The sequence below is a fragment of the Martes martes genome (assembly GCF_963455335.1).
Source record: "Martes martes genome assembly, chromosome: 16".
Taxonomy (NCBI): domain Eukaryota; kingdom Metazoa; phylum Chordata; class Mammalia; order Carnivora; family Mustelidae; genus Martes; species Martes martes.
The window spans coordinates 28,774,634-28,794,675 of record NC_137904.1 but is presented as its reverse complement, the minus strand read 5'-3'; the positions used below and the strand labels follow the sequence as shown (position 1 = coordinate 28,794,675).

The 20,042-nt window shown below is 39.8% G+C and overlaps 1 protein-coding gene across 1 annotated transcript in view; it reads right to left on the bottom strand.

Moving 5' to 3' along the window:
- The window catches only part of ACACA (acetyl-CoA carboxylase alpha), a 236,320-nt gene that overhangs the window by 184,191 nt on the left and 32,087 nt on the right, over positions 1-20,042 (bottom strand). The window contains 2 exon segments of the mRNA XM_080825443.1: positions 4,512-4,650; positions 5,959-6,091. Coding sequence (XP_080681569.1) covers positions 4,512-4,650; positions 5,959-6,091 — 272 coding nt within the window.

Here is a 20,042-nt window from a genome sequence, read left to right as displayed (position 1 = left end):
GAAATTGTAAAATTGTATAAAATCTTTGTAAAAAAGTTGAAAAAAGCAGAAACAGAAATAAAAACACCCCAAAATACCACCCTGAAAGACAACTAGTATTGCTGTTGGTATATGCCATTATCCCTTTTCCTAACTATATGCAATGTATTTTTTCCCTATTATTGTATCACCCTATAGCTAACTTTTTTCTTTGCAATAATAATGGACAGACACACTGTCTGTTCCCATGATCCCAGTTTCCAGGTCTTTATACCTTAAGGAATCCCCCTTTCCTTGGGTGTGACCAGGATCTATGAATTGTTTCTAGCCAAGAGAATATGGCAAGGACAATAAGAAAGTACCTGATCTTACTAGAAGACTTTGCCTTGCTGGCTTTGAGGTAGCAGGCAGCCATTTTGGGATGGCCCACATGACAAGGAGTCAAGGGTAGTTTTTTTGCTAATGACTGGCTAAACATTCAGGCCCTCAATCTGATAGGTCATAGAAAACTGAAAGCTGAGTTTGAAAGTAGATCCATCTGGGGCACCTAGGTGGCTCAGTGGGTGAAGCCTCTGCCTTTGGCTTGGGTCATGATCTCGGGGTCCTGGGATCGAGCCCCGTATTGGGCTCTCCGCTCAGTGGGGAGCCTGCTTCCCCCTCTCTCTCTGCCTGCCTCTCTGCCTACTTGTGATCTCTCTCTCTCTGTCAAATAAATAAATAAAATCTTAAAAAAAAAAAAGTAGATCCATCTGAGTTTGAAAGTAGATCCATCCCCAAGTCAAGCCTCAGACGAGACTGCAGACCCAGCTGACAAGTGACTACAGTCTTGTGATAACCTGAAGCAGAAGACCCAGCTAAGACATGCTCTGACCTACAGAAACTGTGAGCTACTGACTGTTGCCAAGTTTATGGTAATATTGTCACACAAAATAGATAAATAATGTAGCAATATTAAACTGCATTTCAGACCAAGAAATCTTATTCCACAAAATATTTTTTTAATGTCTGTATGGTACTTCACATTATTAGTGTTGCACATTTTATGCAACTATTCCACTCATGTTGGACATTTAAGTTACTCCTAGTTTCACATTATTTAATTTTTTTAAGATTTTATTTATTTATTTGACAGAGAGAGAATGAGAGCACAAGCTGGGAGACAGAGGGAGAGGGAGAAGCGGGCTCCCTGTTAAGCAAGGAGCCCAATGTGGGGCTCCATCCCCGGACCCTGAGATCATGACCTGAGCTGAAGGCAGAGGCATAACTGCCTGAGCCACCCAGGCATCCCGGTTTCTCATTACTTTAAATAACACTACAATGAATATACATCCTTGTATGAATACATCTACCCCATTATTGACTTTTTTGTTCCTCAGAATAAATAGCAGGGAATATGCTTATTTTTGTCCACTTGTGCTCTAGACTACACCCACTTCCGCCTCCTCCGGGTCCCTGTACGCCTCCATTCCTTTCCCTCTTTGGCTCCTTCCTCTCAAATGCTAAACAGTCCCAAGTCTCTTTCACTCTTAAAAATAAAAATCCTCCATTGGAGAAGGTATGAGCTATGGTGAGTGCTGTGAAGTGTGTAAACCTGGTGATTCACAGACCTGTACCCCTGGGGCTAATAATACATTATATGTTAATTTTAAAAAAAATTATAAAAAAAAAATAAAAATCCTCCCTGACCCTTAATTTTTCTTTAGTTACTACCTTTTCTTCTTCCATTCTTATTTAAAATTCTTTAAAAAAAAAAACTTGTATTAGCTATCTCCATGTAACTTCCCATTCATTCCTTAACATCCTGTATTAGTCTGCACACTCATATTGTTCCACTGGACTATTCTCAAAAATGCTATCAATGATTTCCTATTCCTACTTCACTGGATTGCCAACTCATTCGGCCCTTCCTTATGGAAATTCTCTTTTTTCTCTCTTCTGTTTCTTCTTTCTCCAGTCATCTGTTTATGGGCCAATCTTCCTGAGTCTATACCTGAGTCTATACCTAAAATTTTACTCTTCTATAAAATGTCATCCTTAGCCCTCTTTCTCTTCATTTTCCATCAGTTCTTTGGTGGGGGGGGGTAGTGTTAACTACCATATGTTTGCTGATAATGTAGCCTCTTAGTTTCCAGCTCTCATTATTTCTAAGTTCTGGAAGGATATACCCAACTTTTTACAGGATTTATAGGATCTGCTTCTATCAGAAGTACTCCCAATCTCATCTGTCCACCTTGCAAAAAACCTTCCTCTTCTGGCTCCATTATTATTTAGCTCTTGTTGATGATCCTGTCACCTGCCTAGTCAACCAAATTAGAAACCTAACAGTAATCATCAACTCTTCCCTCTATCACCATATCTTGCCAATTTTACCTCCCCAGCCTCTAAGCCATCTCAGCTTCATCATGTTCTGTAGCACTGCCTTCCACAAATGAATCTTCCAAGACGCTATACAAATTGTCCATCTAACTGCTTATGTTTCAAGCAAAGAAAAATTACCTTTAAGAGATACACACTAAAATACTTACAGATGAAATAATATATCTAGGATTTGCTTCAGAAATTATGTGTGGAGTTGGGAGGAGGTGAAAGTATTGATGAAACAAGACTGGCCACAAGTTGATAATTACCGATGCTGGATGACAGGTAAATGGGAAGGGATTCATTGTACTTTTCTACTTTTGAATTGTTAAAAACAACTAATCCATTCAAAATGCTAACCCTTTAATGTCCAACACACACACACACACACCACACACACACATCCCTAAAAAATTTAAGTCTATGCTCCTAAGGATGAAAATCAGGACCCTTCTTGAGAAATAGTAGATCACATCTTGTACTTTAACAAGTATACCTGTAGTTTCCAGCAAACCACTGTGTCATGCCTTCATACATTTGCATAGACTGTTCTTTCTTCCTGCAACACCCTGCCTGGAATGTCCTGTTGATTGCTTCACTAACTCTTGCCATTCTTGGCTAGGCATAACTTCTTTCAGAAAGCATTCTCTTAACCCTGCTACCAAGAGCAGAGGTTAGAGGTAAGATGCCTCAGCTCTGTTCTCACAGTACCCTGTTCATATTTCTATTATAGCACTTACCTCACTATATTGAAATTATTTGCTTCCTAGAACAAAATCACATTTTATTCACCTATGGGTCTCCATGTTCACTGAGTAAATGAATAAATGAATTAAGGAGTACCAGATAGAAATAGATGGGGGAAAAGAAATCACACAAGATAGTTTTATGTTTATTACAGAAAATTTCATCTTTATAACTACCCCGTGAATTAGATATTATGATCTTCCTTTTACAGATACAAAAATTGTGGTTCAGAGAAGTTAAAGGGTCAAACTAAATGATTCCACATAATAACATATGCTTTCCAATAAAATGGTACCTTATCTGTTTCTTTTTTTTCTTTTTTTTTTTTTTAAGATTTTATTTATTTATTTGACAGACAGAGATCACAAGTAGGCAGAAAGGCAGGCAGAGAGAGAGGAGGAAGCAGGCTCCCTGCTGAGCAGAGAACCCGATGCAGGGCTTGATCCCAGGACCCTGGGATCATGACCTGAGCTGCAGGCAGAGGCTTTAACCCACTGAGCCACCCAGGCGCCCCACCTTATCTATTTCTAAATAAGATGATATAATAATCCCTACTCCTTAGGAATAGTCTTAATATCATAGTCTCAATAGTGAGAGAACATACACAGACGAAAATAGGTTTAAAAAGATAGCTCTTTAAGGAGCTAATATTATCTGTGGGTACTCTACCTTAGAGATTATATTTTAGTGATAAAAAGTACAGAGAACAAAGACAAGCCATACCCTCTCAGCTATACTAATAGTCTTTATCTATAATGCTCAGATGGAGGGCCATCTGAGGAGAGAATATGTAGAAAAGTTGCTGGATAAAACCCACTTGGGTCCCTCAAGAGGTGGGTAAAAAAAGAACCTTAACCCTAAGATTCTCTAAAATTCAATGTAGCTTAGCTCGTAAGGGAAATAGCCATTTCCTTCCAAATCTTTCTACTTACACATGCTAAAGTATGTAGCTTAGCAAATACTTGACACTAGAAGGGCAGACACCTGGAACCCCCAATCGACACTGGTTAAATTTCCACTTATTTTTACTTAGAACGCAGGAGACTGTGTTGAGGTTCAATATAGTAGAATCACTTGTATATGCCTATTACTGACACTTTTTTAAAGAGAAATCCTTGGGTTTGGGAATCCCCCTAAGTTAATAGACTCCTACTTTGCTATTCCAATCTTTATGCTCAAGGGTGATGCTTTCTTTTCTTTTCTTTTTTCTTTTTTAAGATTCTATTTATTTATTTGAGAGAGCATGAGCACAAGTGGGGAGAAGGGGCAAAGGGAGAAGGATAAGCAGACTTCCCGCTGAGCAGAGAGCCCTACACAGGGTTCGATCTCAGGAGCCCTGGATCATGACTTGAGCTGAAGGCAGTAGCTTAACCAACTGAGCCACCCAGGTGCCTAAGGGTGATGCTTTCTTAATGCTAATCACTCACCTGCATTGGCTTTCAGGTCTTCAGGTGTTACCATAACAACAAATCGGATTGCACGTTCATTTCGAAACATCTCATAAGACCATCGGCGGATAGACCTCATGCATTTCACTGCTGCAATGCCATTGTTGGCGATAAGAACCTGGGAAAGTGGTGGGATGGGAATTGGAGAAAAAGTAGAAAAGGCAGGCAATGACGAAGGAGAAGAAATGAGACCATTTCTGTAGATCTCTGGCTTTCTCTGGAAAGCCAGATTTTCAATTAGGAATTTATGTTGCTAGTCTTGGCAGTTAGGAACCAGCTCCCACATGATCAAGGGATATTTTTAAATGTTAGCTAAGCAAATACTTTAATATGTGCCAGCTAAAAGTTACGCTTTCTATCTTCATTTCTTGAAGGGGGAAAATCACAATTTTTCAAATCTTGTGAGTTTGTGAATTATTCTACCATACCTGTTACTAGGGGAACAGAAGACAAACTTCAGAGGGATGATGTATTATTAAGGAATGGAGGACAACTGAACAGCATAATGTCATGCACTATTCTCTGTTATACTGAACAAGGCGCAGAGCCCTGAACACATGTAAGAACCCTGGCACCAACCACTCTCTCTCTCTCTCCAAAATGCTGAACCCTAAATGCCTTAGAATTGTAGAGACTGCCTTACAAAGAATGGTCACAAGAAAAAGAGGAGAAGAACCAATGATCCTGAGACATCACTGTAAACAAACCTCTCCTGACCTGTCTTGCAATCATGGCCCGGGAATAAGAGTGGCTGGAGATACACCATCTGTCTTTATTGGAAGATTAACAGAAGCATGCCATTGGAGCAACACTGCTAAGGTGGGAGTATAGGTCCTCACGCTTTATTCTTTTAATCACCTCGATCTCTTTCAGCCAAGTTGTCCTACCAGCTCAGATGTGGTTTAGATAAAAGGGGCACAGTATTACTCCTAATGTTTCAAAATATTTGTAATCTCTTTAGGTATTTCATACGGTGTATTCCCTCTAAACACCTCAAATATCTGCTGGAAGCCATTACATCGCAGTGCATCAAACTATTCAAGCCTTCTGTTCTGAGAATCCCTCCACTCCCTTAGCTCTCACTCCAATGCAGTGACATATCTCCTCACCACTACCCCACAAGCTAATCTGTTTCTCAGACCCTCTCACAGTGGGGCAGCCCAACCCCATAAAACCACAGGACCTTTTAAAAAGAACCGTTTGACCACCACTTCAACTTTTTAATTAGCTCTGCCTAAATTACCCATGGCAAATACATAGAAAACAGTGAAATTCACAGGACACCATGGAGGCAGAGAGGTTAATTCTGCACAAAGAGGCAGTCTCTGAAAATCCAAATGCCGGTTTTGAGCAAATCTAGACGACGAGTCTAGGCATTGAATCTCATGAGCTTTTGAAAAAAATAATTCAGCAAGTTATAACTTACCTTCTCAATCACTTTATTCCCCCCAAAACGGGTAACAAATTCTGCCGGAGAAGCTACAGTGAAATCTCGCTGAGAGTCTATTTTCTTTCGGTCTCGACCTTGCTTTACTAGATGCAAGCCAGACATGCTGGACCTGTAAAAATAGAGAAACCATGGAAGTCTAAAGATAGATAGGATTTTTTTCACACCATCTATCTCCCCTGGAGATCTGCTTTTCACGACCATACTTACAACAGCACTTCCAACAGCACCCTTGTGAAGACTGCAAGCATACAGATCACATACTTTTTGAATAGAAGAGGAGAAGAGAAAAAGATCTTTGCTCGTGGAAATTTAAGAAAAAAAATTAAGTGTTCTTGGATAATAAAAGATAATATTAAGGCTTACCAACAGATGCCATCACAAAGAGACAGGTAAAGGACAGGATGAAATGAGATGGTAGAGATAAGAGAGACTGGGAAAGCTGAGAAAACAGCAAGGCTCTTGTTGGATTATGATCCTTGCACACAGATGACCTTCACCTCTGTATCTCTAGCCTCCATTTTTCTTGGGAGGCTAAACTTTTAACTATCTACTAAGCGTTTTATTTGTGTATTACATAGGCATTTCAAAATCAGTAACTCCAAAACTAAATACAAGGCAGCATAATAGATTGTATTTCAATTACAAGACATTCCTCCTTAAAAAAAAAAAAAAAGAAAAAGAAAAGAAAAGAAAAAAAACTTTAAAAAATATCTGAAATCGGGGGCGCCTGGGTGGCTTAAGTGGTTAAGCATCTGCCTTCTGCTCAGGCCATGATCTCAGGGTCCTGGGATCGAGCCCTATGTCGGCCTCCCTGCTCAGCAGGAAGTCTGCTTCTCCCTCTCCCTTTGCCTCTCCTCCCCAAATTGTGCTCATGCTCTCTCCAATAAATAACTAAAATCTTTAAAAATATATATATATCTGAAATTGATGTGTATCTTACAACTGATGGTGTGCTTTATTTAACTGGCAGTATTTTTTTTTCTGAGTGGTACATACAATAATGGTCCCTCTAACAATCAATAGTGTGTTCAGGATAGATGAAATATGTAGTAGAAACCCAGGCCTGGGTTTAAACCCAGACCTGCCCACTTAATAGCTCCAATGATATTAAGCAAATAATTTAACCTTGCTCAGCTTCAGTTTTCTCTTTACAGAATACACATAGTATACAATGTTCTGGTTATTTACCTACTGTCTTTCTGCTCCAAGCTCATCTTTTTATTCTCTGCTCTGTGACAACAGAGCTAAGACTCTGCAAACCTGTTCAGTTCTGCCAATGGGAAGGCAGGATGGTAAGAATAGGGATTTCATTCTTGTTTTCTAGCTTTTATCATCATCAGTGCTCCACAGTAAGACAGAGTTAATTCTGGCCTCTAGCATCTTTCAACATTCCTGGTGAGAGCCTCACTGCATCCGTTAGAGGTACCAGCAGCAGCAGATTATGGCTCCTTGGCAGAGTCCCAGCCTTGCCATGCTCACTCATCTTCTGGGCTATGCTGCCTGGGCCTATCAGTCAAGGGTCTATCCGGCGAGGCTTCCACCTGCTCTGAGCACCAGCTACTCAAAGTTCCCTCTCAGAGGTGCAAGTGCTGGTCCCCAAGGACCTAACTTCAAACTCCTACATTCTGGTAACCCCACATCTTCCTTTTTGTTCTCCCAGCCCTAGGGGGTTGGTAGCTGCTTCCTGCAAGTATTAATTTGAGGCCATTTCAGAAAACACTCAAGTCACCAGTCCTCATTATTGAATGTCCACTGTTTATAAAACTTAAGGCAGTTTCTCTTTCCCTGACTGGACCTTGACTGACAGACCCTCTTTGAAAAGGTGTTTTGGGGGTTCAATGAGATAACGGCTATAACCAAGCACTTGTACACACTGTTCAGTGGACAGCCGTTTTCCTATTCCCACCTTTTCTTCCTTTCTCTTGCACTCTGACCTCAATGCTGCAATAATTTCTTTTCAGAATATTGGGCACCTGGGCAGCTCAGTCAGTTGGATGTCTGCCTTCCGCTCAGGTCATGATCCCAGAGTCCTAGGATGGAGTCCCTCATCAGGATCCCCGCTCAGCGGGGAGACTGATTCTCCCTCTGCCTGCCACTCCCCCTGCTTATGCTTGCTCTCTCTGACACATTTTAAAAATCTTTTTTAAAAAATTTAGTTTCAAAATAAAAGGGTATAATTAAAATCTTCCCACAAATACCAGGTCCAAATGGTTTTAAAAGATAAGTTTTATCAAACTTTTAAGGGCAGTAGTCTACCAAATTCCCAGACAATAAGAAAAGAAGTTAAACGCCTCAGCTAGAGTAACACTGATACCAAAACCAGACAAATTCGTCACGTAACAGGAAAAACCAGATCCATTTTATTCATGACTACAAACGCAAAATTCCTAAATATAAGATTCTAAATAGTAGAGTATTAGTGTAAGGATAGGCAAAATATTAGTAAAAAATATTACTCCATGACCAAGTTGAGTTTGTCCGAGGTATGCGAGGCTGGTTCAATTTTAGAAAATCCATAAATGGGAGCATCTGCCATCAGCTCAGGTAATGACCCCAGTGTCCTGGGATCAAGCCCCACATCAGGGTCCCTGCTCAGGAGGAGCTTGCTTCTCCCTCTCCCTTTGTCCCCCTCCCTCTGCTCAGCCCTCTCTCTCTCAAATAAATAAATAAGAATCTTTTTAAAAAGTCCATAAAGGGGCACCTCGCCCCTTTATGAGTGGCTCAGTTGGTTAAGTGTCTGCCTTCAGCTGAGGTCATGATCTCAGGGTCCTGGGATCAGGGCCCATGTTGGGCTCTGTGCTCAGTAGAGAGCCTGTTTGTCCCTCTCCCTTCACCTGTTGCTCCCCCTGCTTGTGCTCTTCCTCTCTCTCTCTGTCAAATAAATCATAAAATCTTCAAAAATAATAAAAAATATTTTTAAAAATTTAAAGGCCCATAAATGTAATACTCTGTTAGATTTCCCAGTAAGTGCAATAAAATGAAAAAATAAATAAATAAATTAGAGGCATTAGGATTGGAAATGAGGAAGTTAAACTGCCATTACTTGTGACTGATATAATCGTTTACAGAGAAAACACAAAATTTTTGCAAATATTAGAAATAGGAGGCTTCAGTCAAGTATCCAGATTAATATACAATAACTCCAAAAATATTACATAAAGACTGTACAGATTATAAATTTAAACATATCATAAAGTTAAAACAACATCTGGAAGATACATATAAATAAAAGAGTATGCTGAATGTATGATTAAGGAAAACAATTATGTGGGTGAGAGATGCCAGGGAGAAGCACTAAGGAGAGACCACATAGTTAGATGAGGTGATGGCCAGGGACCAATCTTTGTTCTAGGTGGTGGGTTTTCAAATTCTTTTCACATTATTTTTTTAAATGATCCAATAACTAACCAAATAAATAAATAATAGACCACAAATGGACCAATGAGTGTGCCAGGAAGGAGTATGTTACATAATTCTATACACCTAAATTTACACACACACACAAACACACACACTCCTCAGAGATCAGCTATAAGTTACTTAGGGAGGGACGGAAGGGAGAGGTAAGTTATAACTTAGAATCATTTATTTTTTTTTATTTTTTTTTAAGATTATATTTATTCATTTGAGAGAGAGAACACAAGCAGTGGGACAAGGAGAAACAGTCTCAGTCTCCCTGGTGAGCAGGGAGCCCAACGTGGGGCTCAATCCCAGCACCCTGGGATCATGACCTGAGCTGAAGGCAGATGCTTAACTATCTGAGCCTCCCAGGCGCCTTGTAACTTAGAATCATTGCGGAGCTGGGGAACCTGAGTGGCTCGGTTGGCTAAGTAACTGACTCTTAGCTCAGGTCATGATCTCAGGGTCATGAGATAGAGCCCTATGTCAGGTTCTGCACTCAGGGGGGAGTCTGCTTGAGATTCTCTCTCTCCCTCAGCCCCTCGCTCCCGCTCGCCCTCAAATAAAAAATAAGGGCACCTGAGCAGTTTTGTCAATTAAGTGTCTGACTCTTGATTTCGGCTCAGGTCCTGAGCTCGAGCCCACATCACGCTCTGTGCTCAGCAAGGAGTCTGCCTGAGAGTCCCTTTCGCCCTCTGCCCTGCCCCCGCCCCTAAAATAAATGAATAAATAAATCTTTAAAAAATAAAATAAAAAGTAAATCTTGAAAAAAGAAAAAAATCAATAAGGAGCTACCTAAGTTTAAGATAAGAAAGGAAGCAAAGCCTTGATGAAATTACAGTGGAGAAGGGATTGGTCATAAGATTTAATCAATAGTGAAGAGTGCTCCGAGAATAAAAGGGAGAAAAACAAAAATCTGTCTTACTGGGGAGCTTGGGTGGCACAGTCAGTTAAGCATCTGCCTTTGGGTCAGGTCATGATCTCAGGGTCCTGGGATGGAGCCCAGCATTGGGCTCCCTGCTCGGCAGGGAGTCTGCTTCTCCTCTCCCTCTGCCCACCCACCCACCCCACCCCAGCTCATGCTAGCTCCCTCTCTCTCTCAAATAAATAAAATATTTTTAAAAAATTATTTATTTGAGAAAGAGAGAGAGTACAGGGTGGGTTCCCCCATAAATAAAATCTTTAAAAGAAAATCTGGGGGTGCCTGGGTGGTTCAGTGGTTTAAGCCTCTGCCTTCAGCTCAGGTCTTGGTCTCAGGGTCCTGAGATCGAGCCCTGCATCATCGGGCTCTCTGCTCAGCAGGGAGCCTGCTTCCCCCTCTCTGCCTGCCTCTCTGCCTACTTGTGATCTCTCTCTCTGTCAAATAAATAAATAAAATCTTTAAAAAAAAAACTTAAAAAAAAAGAAAAGAAAAGAAAATCTGTCTTACTTTTAATGAAGGGATCCTTCACATAGTTACATTCTGAAGTAAGACACCATGCTGAAAACAAGGGGATCAGGTATAAAGACAGAATAGATCTCAAAATCTTTACCACTCATCTATCTTTTCTCAGGAAGCTATTAGAGAATGTTGTCTTCCAAAAGGATGGAGTAAACCAAGAAAAAGGAAAAGAAACAAAGGAGCCAATAAAGAGAAAAAAAGGGATTCCCTAGATGAGAGTTCAAATCAGAGGACTATTCCAGGAAGGATGCCTCCATGAAAACAGTAGACAGATCACCTGTTGTATTTACCCACAGAAAAACAAAACTTTGGGTGTGTAATATCTATGTACGTTTTGTTTGCACATGTATGTATATAAATGATTGTTTTATATGTACATATACATATATATACACACATATATATAACTAAAACAATGTTATATAAAATGCTTTTATATACATAAAAATCATTATATATATATGTACACACGTATATACATATATATACACACATAAAATAGCTCAAATGCTTTTTAGTTATTTGACACTCAATGGAAGTTCTGCTTGGTTTTCCCCCTAAAGGGTGGAAGAGATCAAATGAAAAGGAAAAGGAAAGGATAATTGTTCTAGAGATGAATCTTGTCAACTCAGGGTTTATTGCTTGTTTTCCATTTCCACCAAGGTCCAATTTAATTTTCAGTTAATATTTTTCAGATTAAGAACTCTAAGACTGCAAAAACAAGCAAATAAAAAAGATATTGGAGGAGCCCTTACTGACTGCCATCAAGGCCATCATTCGGGTCTTTCATGTTAATCCTCTGATGGAGAGGCACAGATCTGCAAGAGGCTTGAAGAAGGCCAAAAAGGCCTGACTAATTTCCCCCTGAACCCCAAGTTCTACGGGCAGGAAGAAGAAAGACCCCAGGGGAGAGAGTGTGGCACCCTCCACAACTCCAGTCTGGCTGCCCACCGTCTCATTCCAGGGCAATGGCGGCAGGTACCTTTCCTGACCCCAGAGACACATTTTTAAGAAATTTTCTCAAAACTACCTTCCACAGGATGTTCATACTACACAAAAACTATGCAGAATTGAAATCTCCCTTTGCAGCAGAGGAAGAGATTTCACTCTTAAAAAACCAGCCCAAGCCGGGGAGCAAATCTGATACAGACTGAGTGAGATCTCTTAAGGAGAGAACAGCAAGCACAGCAAGGTCCTCCCAGGGGTGCTTGTTTGCAACGTGGTTACAATACCATACACGTGCATGGGTAGCTTTGATTCAAATTCTGAATATAAAAGAAAGGTTTAGAAATCCAGGCGCAAGTATGGGAGTTTTTATTCCTTTCCTTTAAAATACAAAGGTTTCTTACAGATACAAAAAAATCATCAAATCAAATTTTCCCTAAGTTCCAGGGCTTAGTAGTCAATGCCTTACCGGTTTTTAAAGGAATATATGGCCCAAATACGGCACCCTAAAACTTACCTTTGAAGCATGTAATATCTCATCTCCTTAATTTCCTCTGCAGAACCCTCCATATCAAGATGGCAAAGGAATGGAAGATTTTTTTCTTCAGGTTTCAGCCTTGTAAACACAAGCTGCAGTCCGTCCTCCTGTTGCAGGTGCTTAAAACCCAGGAGGACAAGAGATACTGTGTCTTCTGCCTACTTCTTGGCCCTGCTTCAGTCAGACGGGAGTATTCCTGATGGTCTCAAACTAGTCATTTTGTCTATTTTGTCCCCAATTTCTGTATTTCCCCACCTTTCCTCCTTTTTGTCTCCCTCAACCTGGTTCACACAAAGAACTGGTTGATTTCCCAAGGGGACTGAGAGGAGAGGGGGAGGAACATAAAAGCTTGTGTAACTAGAAGACAGATCTTAGCTCTGCACTAACCGCAGCAGACACGTTTCAACAACGGTCACTTTCTTCTGACAGTCACCAGAGAAAAGCTCCACAGCCTCTCCTGGCTGCCAGCAGCATATGACAGAGAGGGCCCCGGGTAAAAGAAGAAAACGTTTATAAGGACAACTAAGTCAGGAGAATAATGGGGTCATGAAATCCAGAGGGAGGAGGACAGCACACAGTCTAAGTAGGTAATTTCTGAGATCCAATCAAAACAAATAATACTGATTATCAGCCTGCAAGAAGGGGGAAAGCAGGTCAGGCAGCAAAGAAAGCAAGTAGAAAGGACAGGACATGCCACTACTAAGGAAATTTGAATAAAGTGGGAGCCACAGTTCTAATTTTCAGGCCAAAGTAGTGATACATGCATGCAAAAACCTTTTTTAAAGTAACAAAATCTGAGATTTTATTCATGCAAACTTGACAGTAAGAATGGAGCTGGGACAAATGGGATATAGAGAAGATGTGCACAAAATCCTTGAAAGGAAAAGGGGCCCAGAGAAATATTTTAGACACAGAAGTCTAACCCAGATTAAGTAGGGAAGGAAAAAACCCTGCCTAGAAAGGCTACTGGGACATGTATATTGCTATAAAAAGCAAATGTGCCAGAGATAGATCCCGTAAATTAAATAAACAGTGGCTGAATGTTATATAATAACAAAGTCCTACTTCAGCTTCTAATAAAACTGACCTGAATGCTATTGCTCCCTTGTAATGGGAGAGACTCCAACAGCTAGAATCTATAGAATCACAACTTCCTATGATAGGTCCTCGGAAAAAATATAATTCACCCGAGTCATGTGGTAACCGGATTCATGCACCACAGAAAAATTCTTTCCCATCAAAATGCTGGATAGAAATAGTTAATCAAAAAAAAAAAAAAAGAAAGAAAGAAATAGTTAATCATCTGATGCCAATTATGCTAAGAATCTATTAATCTTCCAGAAAAACCCTCCAAAACAGAAGTGTACAAACAACCTGGAGCAGACATAGAAGGTAAATGATCAAACAGAAAAGAGATGATTAAGGCAAACAAACTCTAATCCTTGGGACACTCAGATGACCCAACCGGAAAAGACTCAATCAGGCCACTCAACATGACCACCAGTCATAACAGAAAATGTGCATCCTGGGTCGCCTTCTGGTCTGCAGCACTTCGCATCATTCCTGACACGCTATGCCAAGTGTCCGATAGAGTTAGTTAAGTTTACTTTTTCCTTTGAACAGCCAAGCTTACGCAGAGGGCCCTCCTATCTTTAGGACTCTTCAGAATAATGTGTCTCAAAAATAATAGCACACGGAGATCTTTGTTCAGAACAATTACAGTGACCACAGATGCAGAAGCAGTTTGATTTTAGACACATCTAAGTCTCTCCAGATGTAGGCAGTTCCCAAAAGAGAATCATGCTCTGCCTGTTATATAAGGTCAACATCCAAAAACCAAATAAAGCCCAGAGTATAGAGTAAAGCAGGCTACTTGGCATTCGATTATATCAGAAAAATACACTAAAAAGGTACACTGAATAATCGAGTTTGTGCTCCCTTTCGCCAGAGGCATCTTTCTAAAACAACCAAACACTAACACAGCACACCCAGATCCAAAAACAAAGCTTGAATTTCTCATCTTGTATGGATGCTGCTCACAATCCTTCTGTAATATTAGAGCACAAGAAATAAGAAAGCCACATTCATTCCTCCCAATTCAAAGCATCCCCATTTTCATCTACAGAGTGTCCAACGTAGACACATACCTGGCACAACATCCAACTAGAAGCCCACAGTGATCCCAGCATTGTAACATGCCAAGCACCAAGGATGACGTAGCGGTTTATCCAGCAGACAGTGATGTATGAGTTGGCGTGATTGCAATGCAGTCTGAGTTACACTGCAGCACACACTGCGAGAGACTATTTTACACTGGGCTGTTCCAGGCAGAGAAAGCTTGGATCAAGGATAGTCCTCTTTAGCAAATCAACTCACCAGATATAAAAAGGTTTAGTTGTGGACTCTAAATCCTGTGCTTCTGATCTATATGCCTGTCCTTGCAGCAATGCCACCGTGCCTTGAAAACTATGGCTTTAGAGCCAAGTTTTGAGATCAGGTAGTGTTAAGTCTTCCAACTTTGCTTTCATTTTCGAAAACTATTTTGTCTATTCTAGGTCCTTTGGACTCTCATGTAAATTTTAGGATCAGCATGTCAAACTCTAGAAAGGAAAAAAAAAAAAAAAAGCCTGCTGGGATTTTGATATGGACTGTAAGTTTACAGATCAATTTAGGGAAAATTCCCATCTTGACAATACTGAGTTTCCCAATCCCTGAACATGGACTGTCTCTCCATTTATTTAGGTTTTTAGTTTCTCTCAGCAATGTTTTATTATTTTTATTACTCAATTCTTATACTTCTTTTGTTAAATGTATTCCTAAGTATTTTATTCCTTTTGATGCCATTGTGAATGACATTATTTTAATTTCATTTTTGCTTATTGTTAGCTAGTATATACAAATATGATTTTTGTATATGGGTCATATAGCTTGTGATCTTGCTAAACTCACTTTGAAATTTTTTTAACCTTATTGAAATATAATTCACATAGCATATATTTCAGCCATTTAAAGCATGTAATTCAATGGTTTTTAACATGTTCACAATTATGAACCACCATCACAATCAATTTTAGAACATTTTCATTACCCCAAAAAGAAACCTCCTAGCCAACAGCAGTCACTACCTATTTCCCCATAACCCCTCCCTGTTCTAGGCTATGACTAATCTACTTTCTTCCGTATAGATTCTTGTTATTTTACATAAACTGAATGATAAAATACATGGTCTATTGTAATTGGCTCCTTTCACTTAGTGTAATGCCTTCAGTGTTGGAGCAAGTATTCATACTTAATTTCGTTTTAAGGGTAATTAATTTTCCATTGTATGGATATACTACCATTTGTTTATCCATTCATCAGTTGATGGATATTGAACTGCTTCCATTTTGTGATGATTATGAATAATGATGCTGTGGACATTTGTGCACAAATTCTTATGTGAACATGTGCTTTCATTTTTCATAGGTATGTAACTAGGAGTGGAACTGCAGGATCATATGGTAAATACTTAGTTTTGTAAGAAGTTGCCAGGGACACCTGGCTGGCTCAGTCAGTGGTAGAGCATGTGACTCGATCTCAGGGTTGTAAGTTCAAGCTCCATGTTGGGTGTCTTTAAACAAATTTTTTTTTTTTCAAATTATTTTCCAGAGCAGTTGTATCATTTACATTCCTACCAATTATGTACAAGTGATCCCATTTCTCCATATTCTTGCAAACGTTTGGTGTCATCAACTAGTTTTTATTTTAGGCAACCTGATAGGTGTGTTTATCTCATTGTTTTAATTTGCACTTTCCTAATAGCTAATGATGTTAAACATCTTTTCATGTTCTTATTTGCCATCTGTATATTCTCTTTGATGACATTTGCCTCCTTGTAATTTCTCTCTTCTTACTGAGAATTTTATTTATTGATTTGCTGTTGTCATACTTTAAAAAAATTCTTTAAACATGTTTTCCTTTGATTCTCTAAATGCATTTACGATAGCTGCTTTGAAGATTTTGTCTGCAAAATCCAGCATCTAGGGACACCTGGAGACAGTTTCTACTGACTTTTCTTCCTAAATATTGGTCACATTTTCGTCTTTCTTTTCATGTCTCATGATTTTGTTGAAGCCTCAACATATTAAATAATGTATTGTAACAAGTCTAGATTCTGCTTTCTTTTACCTATGAAGGTTGTTTTGTTACTATTATTTCCTTTCTACATCCCTTCCTTCCTCTGCTTAATAACTCGCCAGGGCTAAACCTGTGAAATCTGTCTACCCCTAAGTATGCAGCCACTGAGGTCTCTCAGCTTATTTTCTTTATATCGCTTGTTCTTACGTTGAAACCTGCCTTCTAACGTTTAGCTTCACTATCTCCCAATGATTAGGCAGGGGTTATGTTTAAACACCTGAAGCCATTAAGGCTTCTGTACTCTTTTCATGTGTCTGTGTGTAAGGTAAAGCACATTCAAAGTTCAGGGCATTTTCAAGTCTGCTCTGGCTTTTACTTCCTACTGGGCGTTATCATGTCTACTCTGCATGCACGCAACCTCAACCAGCAGTATGCTTGCTCCAACTACAAACACATCTCAGTCTAGTAGAGCCACTGGTCCGCTGGACACAGCCAAGGCCAAGACAATAGTTTCCACTGACAACAGCAGTGGTCATGGGCATCATTCACCACCCAAAGTGAGTAAGCTCCCTTCAACCTCAGCATCAAAACTGGCAGTCCACCACTGGCAAAATCTCTACACCAACCAAACTCAGGGAAGGGAATGGGAACAGGCCTAGGCAAGAACACCACCAACTCCTCCTGTTCTTACTGAATTTCAGCAGTTTTTCAAACAACCCTTTCTCAGATTGTTGTATGCCTTTTGGTTGATCTCAAGGGTGCTGAAATGGTTTTGTCAAGCCTTAGAGCTGCTTTTTGAGTTAAGGATTTATTGATCCTTACTCAGCTATAACTGGAAGTCCTGCCTGTTTTAATTTTTGAGATATAACTTCATACAATAAGGAGCAAAAATCTTAAGTACACACTCAATTAGTTTTACATATGTATATACCTACATAACCAAACACTGCATTAAGATACAGAATATTGGGGCACGTGGGTGGCTCAGTGGGTTAAAGCCTCTGCCTTTGGCTCAGGTCATGATCCCAGGGTCCTGGGATCAAGCCCCACATCGGGCTCTCTGCTCAGCGGGGAGCCTGCTTCCCCCTCTCTCTCTGCCTGCCTCTCTGCCTACTTGTGATCTCTGTGTGTCAAATAAATAAATAAAATCTTTTTTAAAAAAAAGATACAGATTATTTCCAGAGTCTCAGATGGCTCCCTTTCCAGTCAACATCCTCCCCAGAGTAAACACTATTCTGAACTCTTATCACTACAAATCAGTTTTGCCTGTTCTTGAACTTCACATACATAGGGTCAATCTGAATGTATTTCATCAATACGGGGTCTATGAAATTTATCCTTGTGACAAACCAGTAGCTTGCTCATTTTCACTGCTGTGTAGTATTCCATTGTGCGACTATCCCATAATTTATCTATTCTACTACTGATGGACATTTGAGTTTTTTATGAATCTTGACCATATTCATCCTTTACTTGGTTTTTGGTGGACAAATGCATTCATTTCTTTTGGGTAAATACTTAGGAGTGAACTTGCTTGTTGATAGAGTATGTGTATGTTTAACTTTAAAAGGTACTTTAACTTTAAAACTTTTAACTTTAAAAGATGTTGATAGAGTACGTGTATGTTTAATTTTAAAAGATACTGCCAGGAGTGCCTGGCTCAGTGGGTTAAAGCCTCTGCCTTCGGCTCAGGTCATGATCCCATGGTCCTGGAATCGAGCCCGTATCCGGCTCTCTGCTCAGCAGGGAGACTGCTTCCTCCTCTCTCTCTGCCTGGCTCTCTGCCAACTTGTGATCTCTGTCAAATAAATAAATAAAATCTTTAAAAAAAAAAAAATCAAAAATAAATAAATAAATAATAAAAATAAAAGATACTACCAAATAGCTTCCTACTTTTTTTTTTAAGATTTTATTTATTTGAGAGAGAGAGAAAAAGAGAGCACGAGACCAGGTGGGAGAAGCAGACTCACTGATGAACAGGGAGCCAGATGTGGGACTTGATCCCAGGACTCTGGTATGATTACTGCAGCCAAAGCCAGATGCTTAACCGACTGAGCCATCCAGGCACCCCACCCCCAATAGTTATCTAAAGTGGTTGTGCCAAATTACATTCCCACCAGCAATGGAGGAACTCCATTTCAGCCTTTCAATATTAACCTTTTTTTTTTAAGATTTTATTTATTTATTTGTGAGAGAGAGCGAGCGAGCGAGCACAGGCAGACAGAATGGCAGGCAGAGGCAGAGGGAGAAGCAGGCTCCCTGTTGAGCAAGGAGCCCGATGCGGGACTTGATCCCAGGACACCGGGATCACGACCTGAGCCGAAGGCAGCCACTCAACCAACTGAGCCACCCAGGCATCCCAATATTAACCTTTTTAATTGGGGTGGCATTTAATCCATTGGAATCTTAATTCACAAATCCCTGATGATCAATGATATTGAACACTGTTAATAAGCTTACTTGCCATTTGGATATCTTCTTTTGTAAAACTCAAGTCTTTTCCTCATATTTCTATTGGGTTGAAATGTCTTTATAAGACATGGAAATATCAAGGAAATCATCAACAGGATGAAAAAGCAACCTACTGAAAGGAAGATGATATTTGCAAATGATGTATCTGATGAGGGTAATTACAGTCAAAGTACACAAAGAACTTGTACAACTCAACACCAAAAAACCCCAAATGATCCAATTAAAAAGTGGACAGAGAACGTGAATAGACATTTTCCCAAAGAAGACATCCAGGTGGCCAACAGACAAGTGAGAAGATCATCAACATCACTAATCATGAGGGAAATGCAAATCTCAAAATAATGAGATTATCACCTCACACTTGTCAGAATGGCTTTTTTTTTTAAGATTTTATTTGTTTATTTGACAGAGAGAGAGAGAGAGCGCACGCGCACGAGCGTATGTACCCAAGCAGAGGGAGCGGCAGGTAGAAGAAGCAGGCTCCCTGCTGAGCAGACAGCCTGATGCAGGGCTCGACCCCCAGGACCCTGGGATCATGACCTGAGCTGAAGGCCAACACCTAACTGAGGCATCCAGGCACCCCTACAATGCCTTTTATTAAAAAACAAGAAATAACAAGTATTGACAAGGGTGCAGAGAAAAGGGAGCCCTTGTGCACTGATGGGAGAAATGGAAAATGGAAAAACAGTATGGAGGTTCCTCGAAAAATTAAAAATAGATTGAAAATTTTAAAAATAAATTAAAAATAGAACTACTATACCACCCAGTAATTCTACCTCTGGGTATTTCCCCAAAGAAAACAAAAACACTAATTTGAAAAGATATATGCACTCCTATGTTCACTGCAGTGCTATTTACAGTAAGATAAGGAAACAAGTATCCATCGACAGAAGAATGGATAAAGAAGACGTGATATCATCAACAATGGAATATTACTCAGCCACAAAAAAGGATGAAATCATGCCAATTGCAATGAAATGGATGGACCTAGAAAGCATTATGGTAAGTGAAATAAGTCAGACAGAAAAAGACAAATACCTTATGATTTCTCTTATATGTGGAATCTAAGAAACAAAACAAATAAAACAGAATAAACTCATAAATGCAGAAAACAAACTGACGGTAGCCAGAGGGGAGGAGATTGGTGGG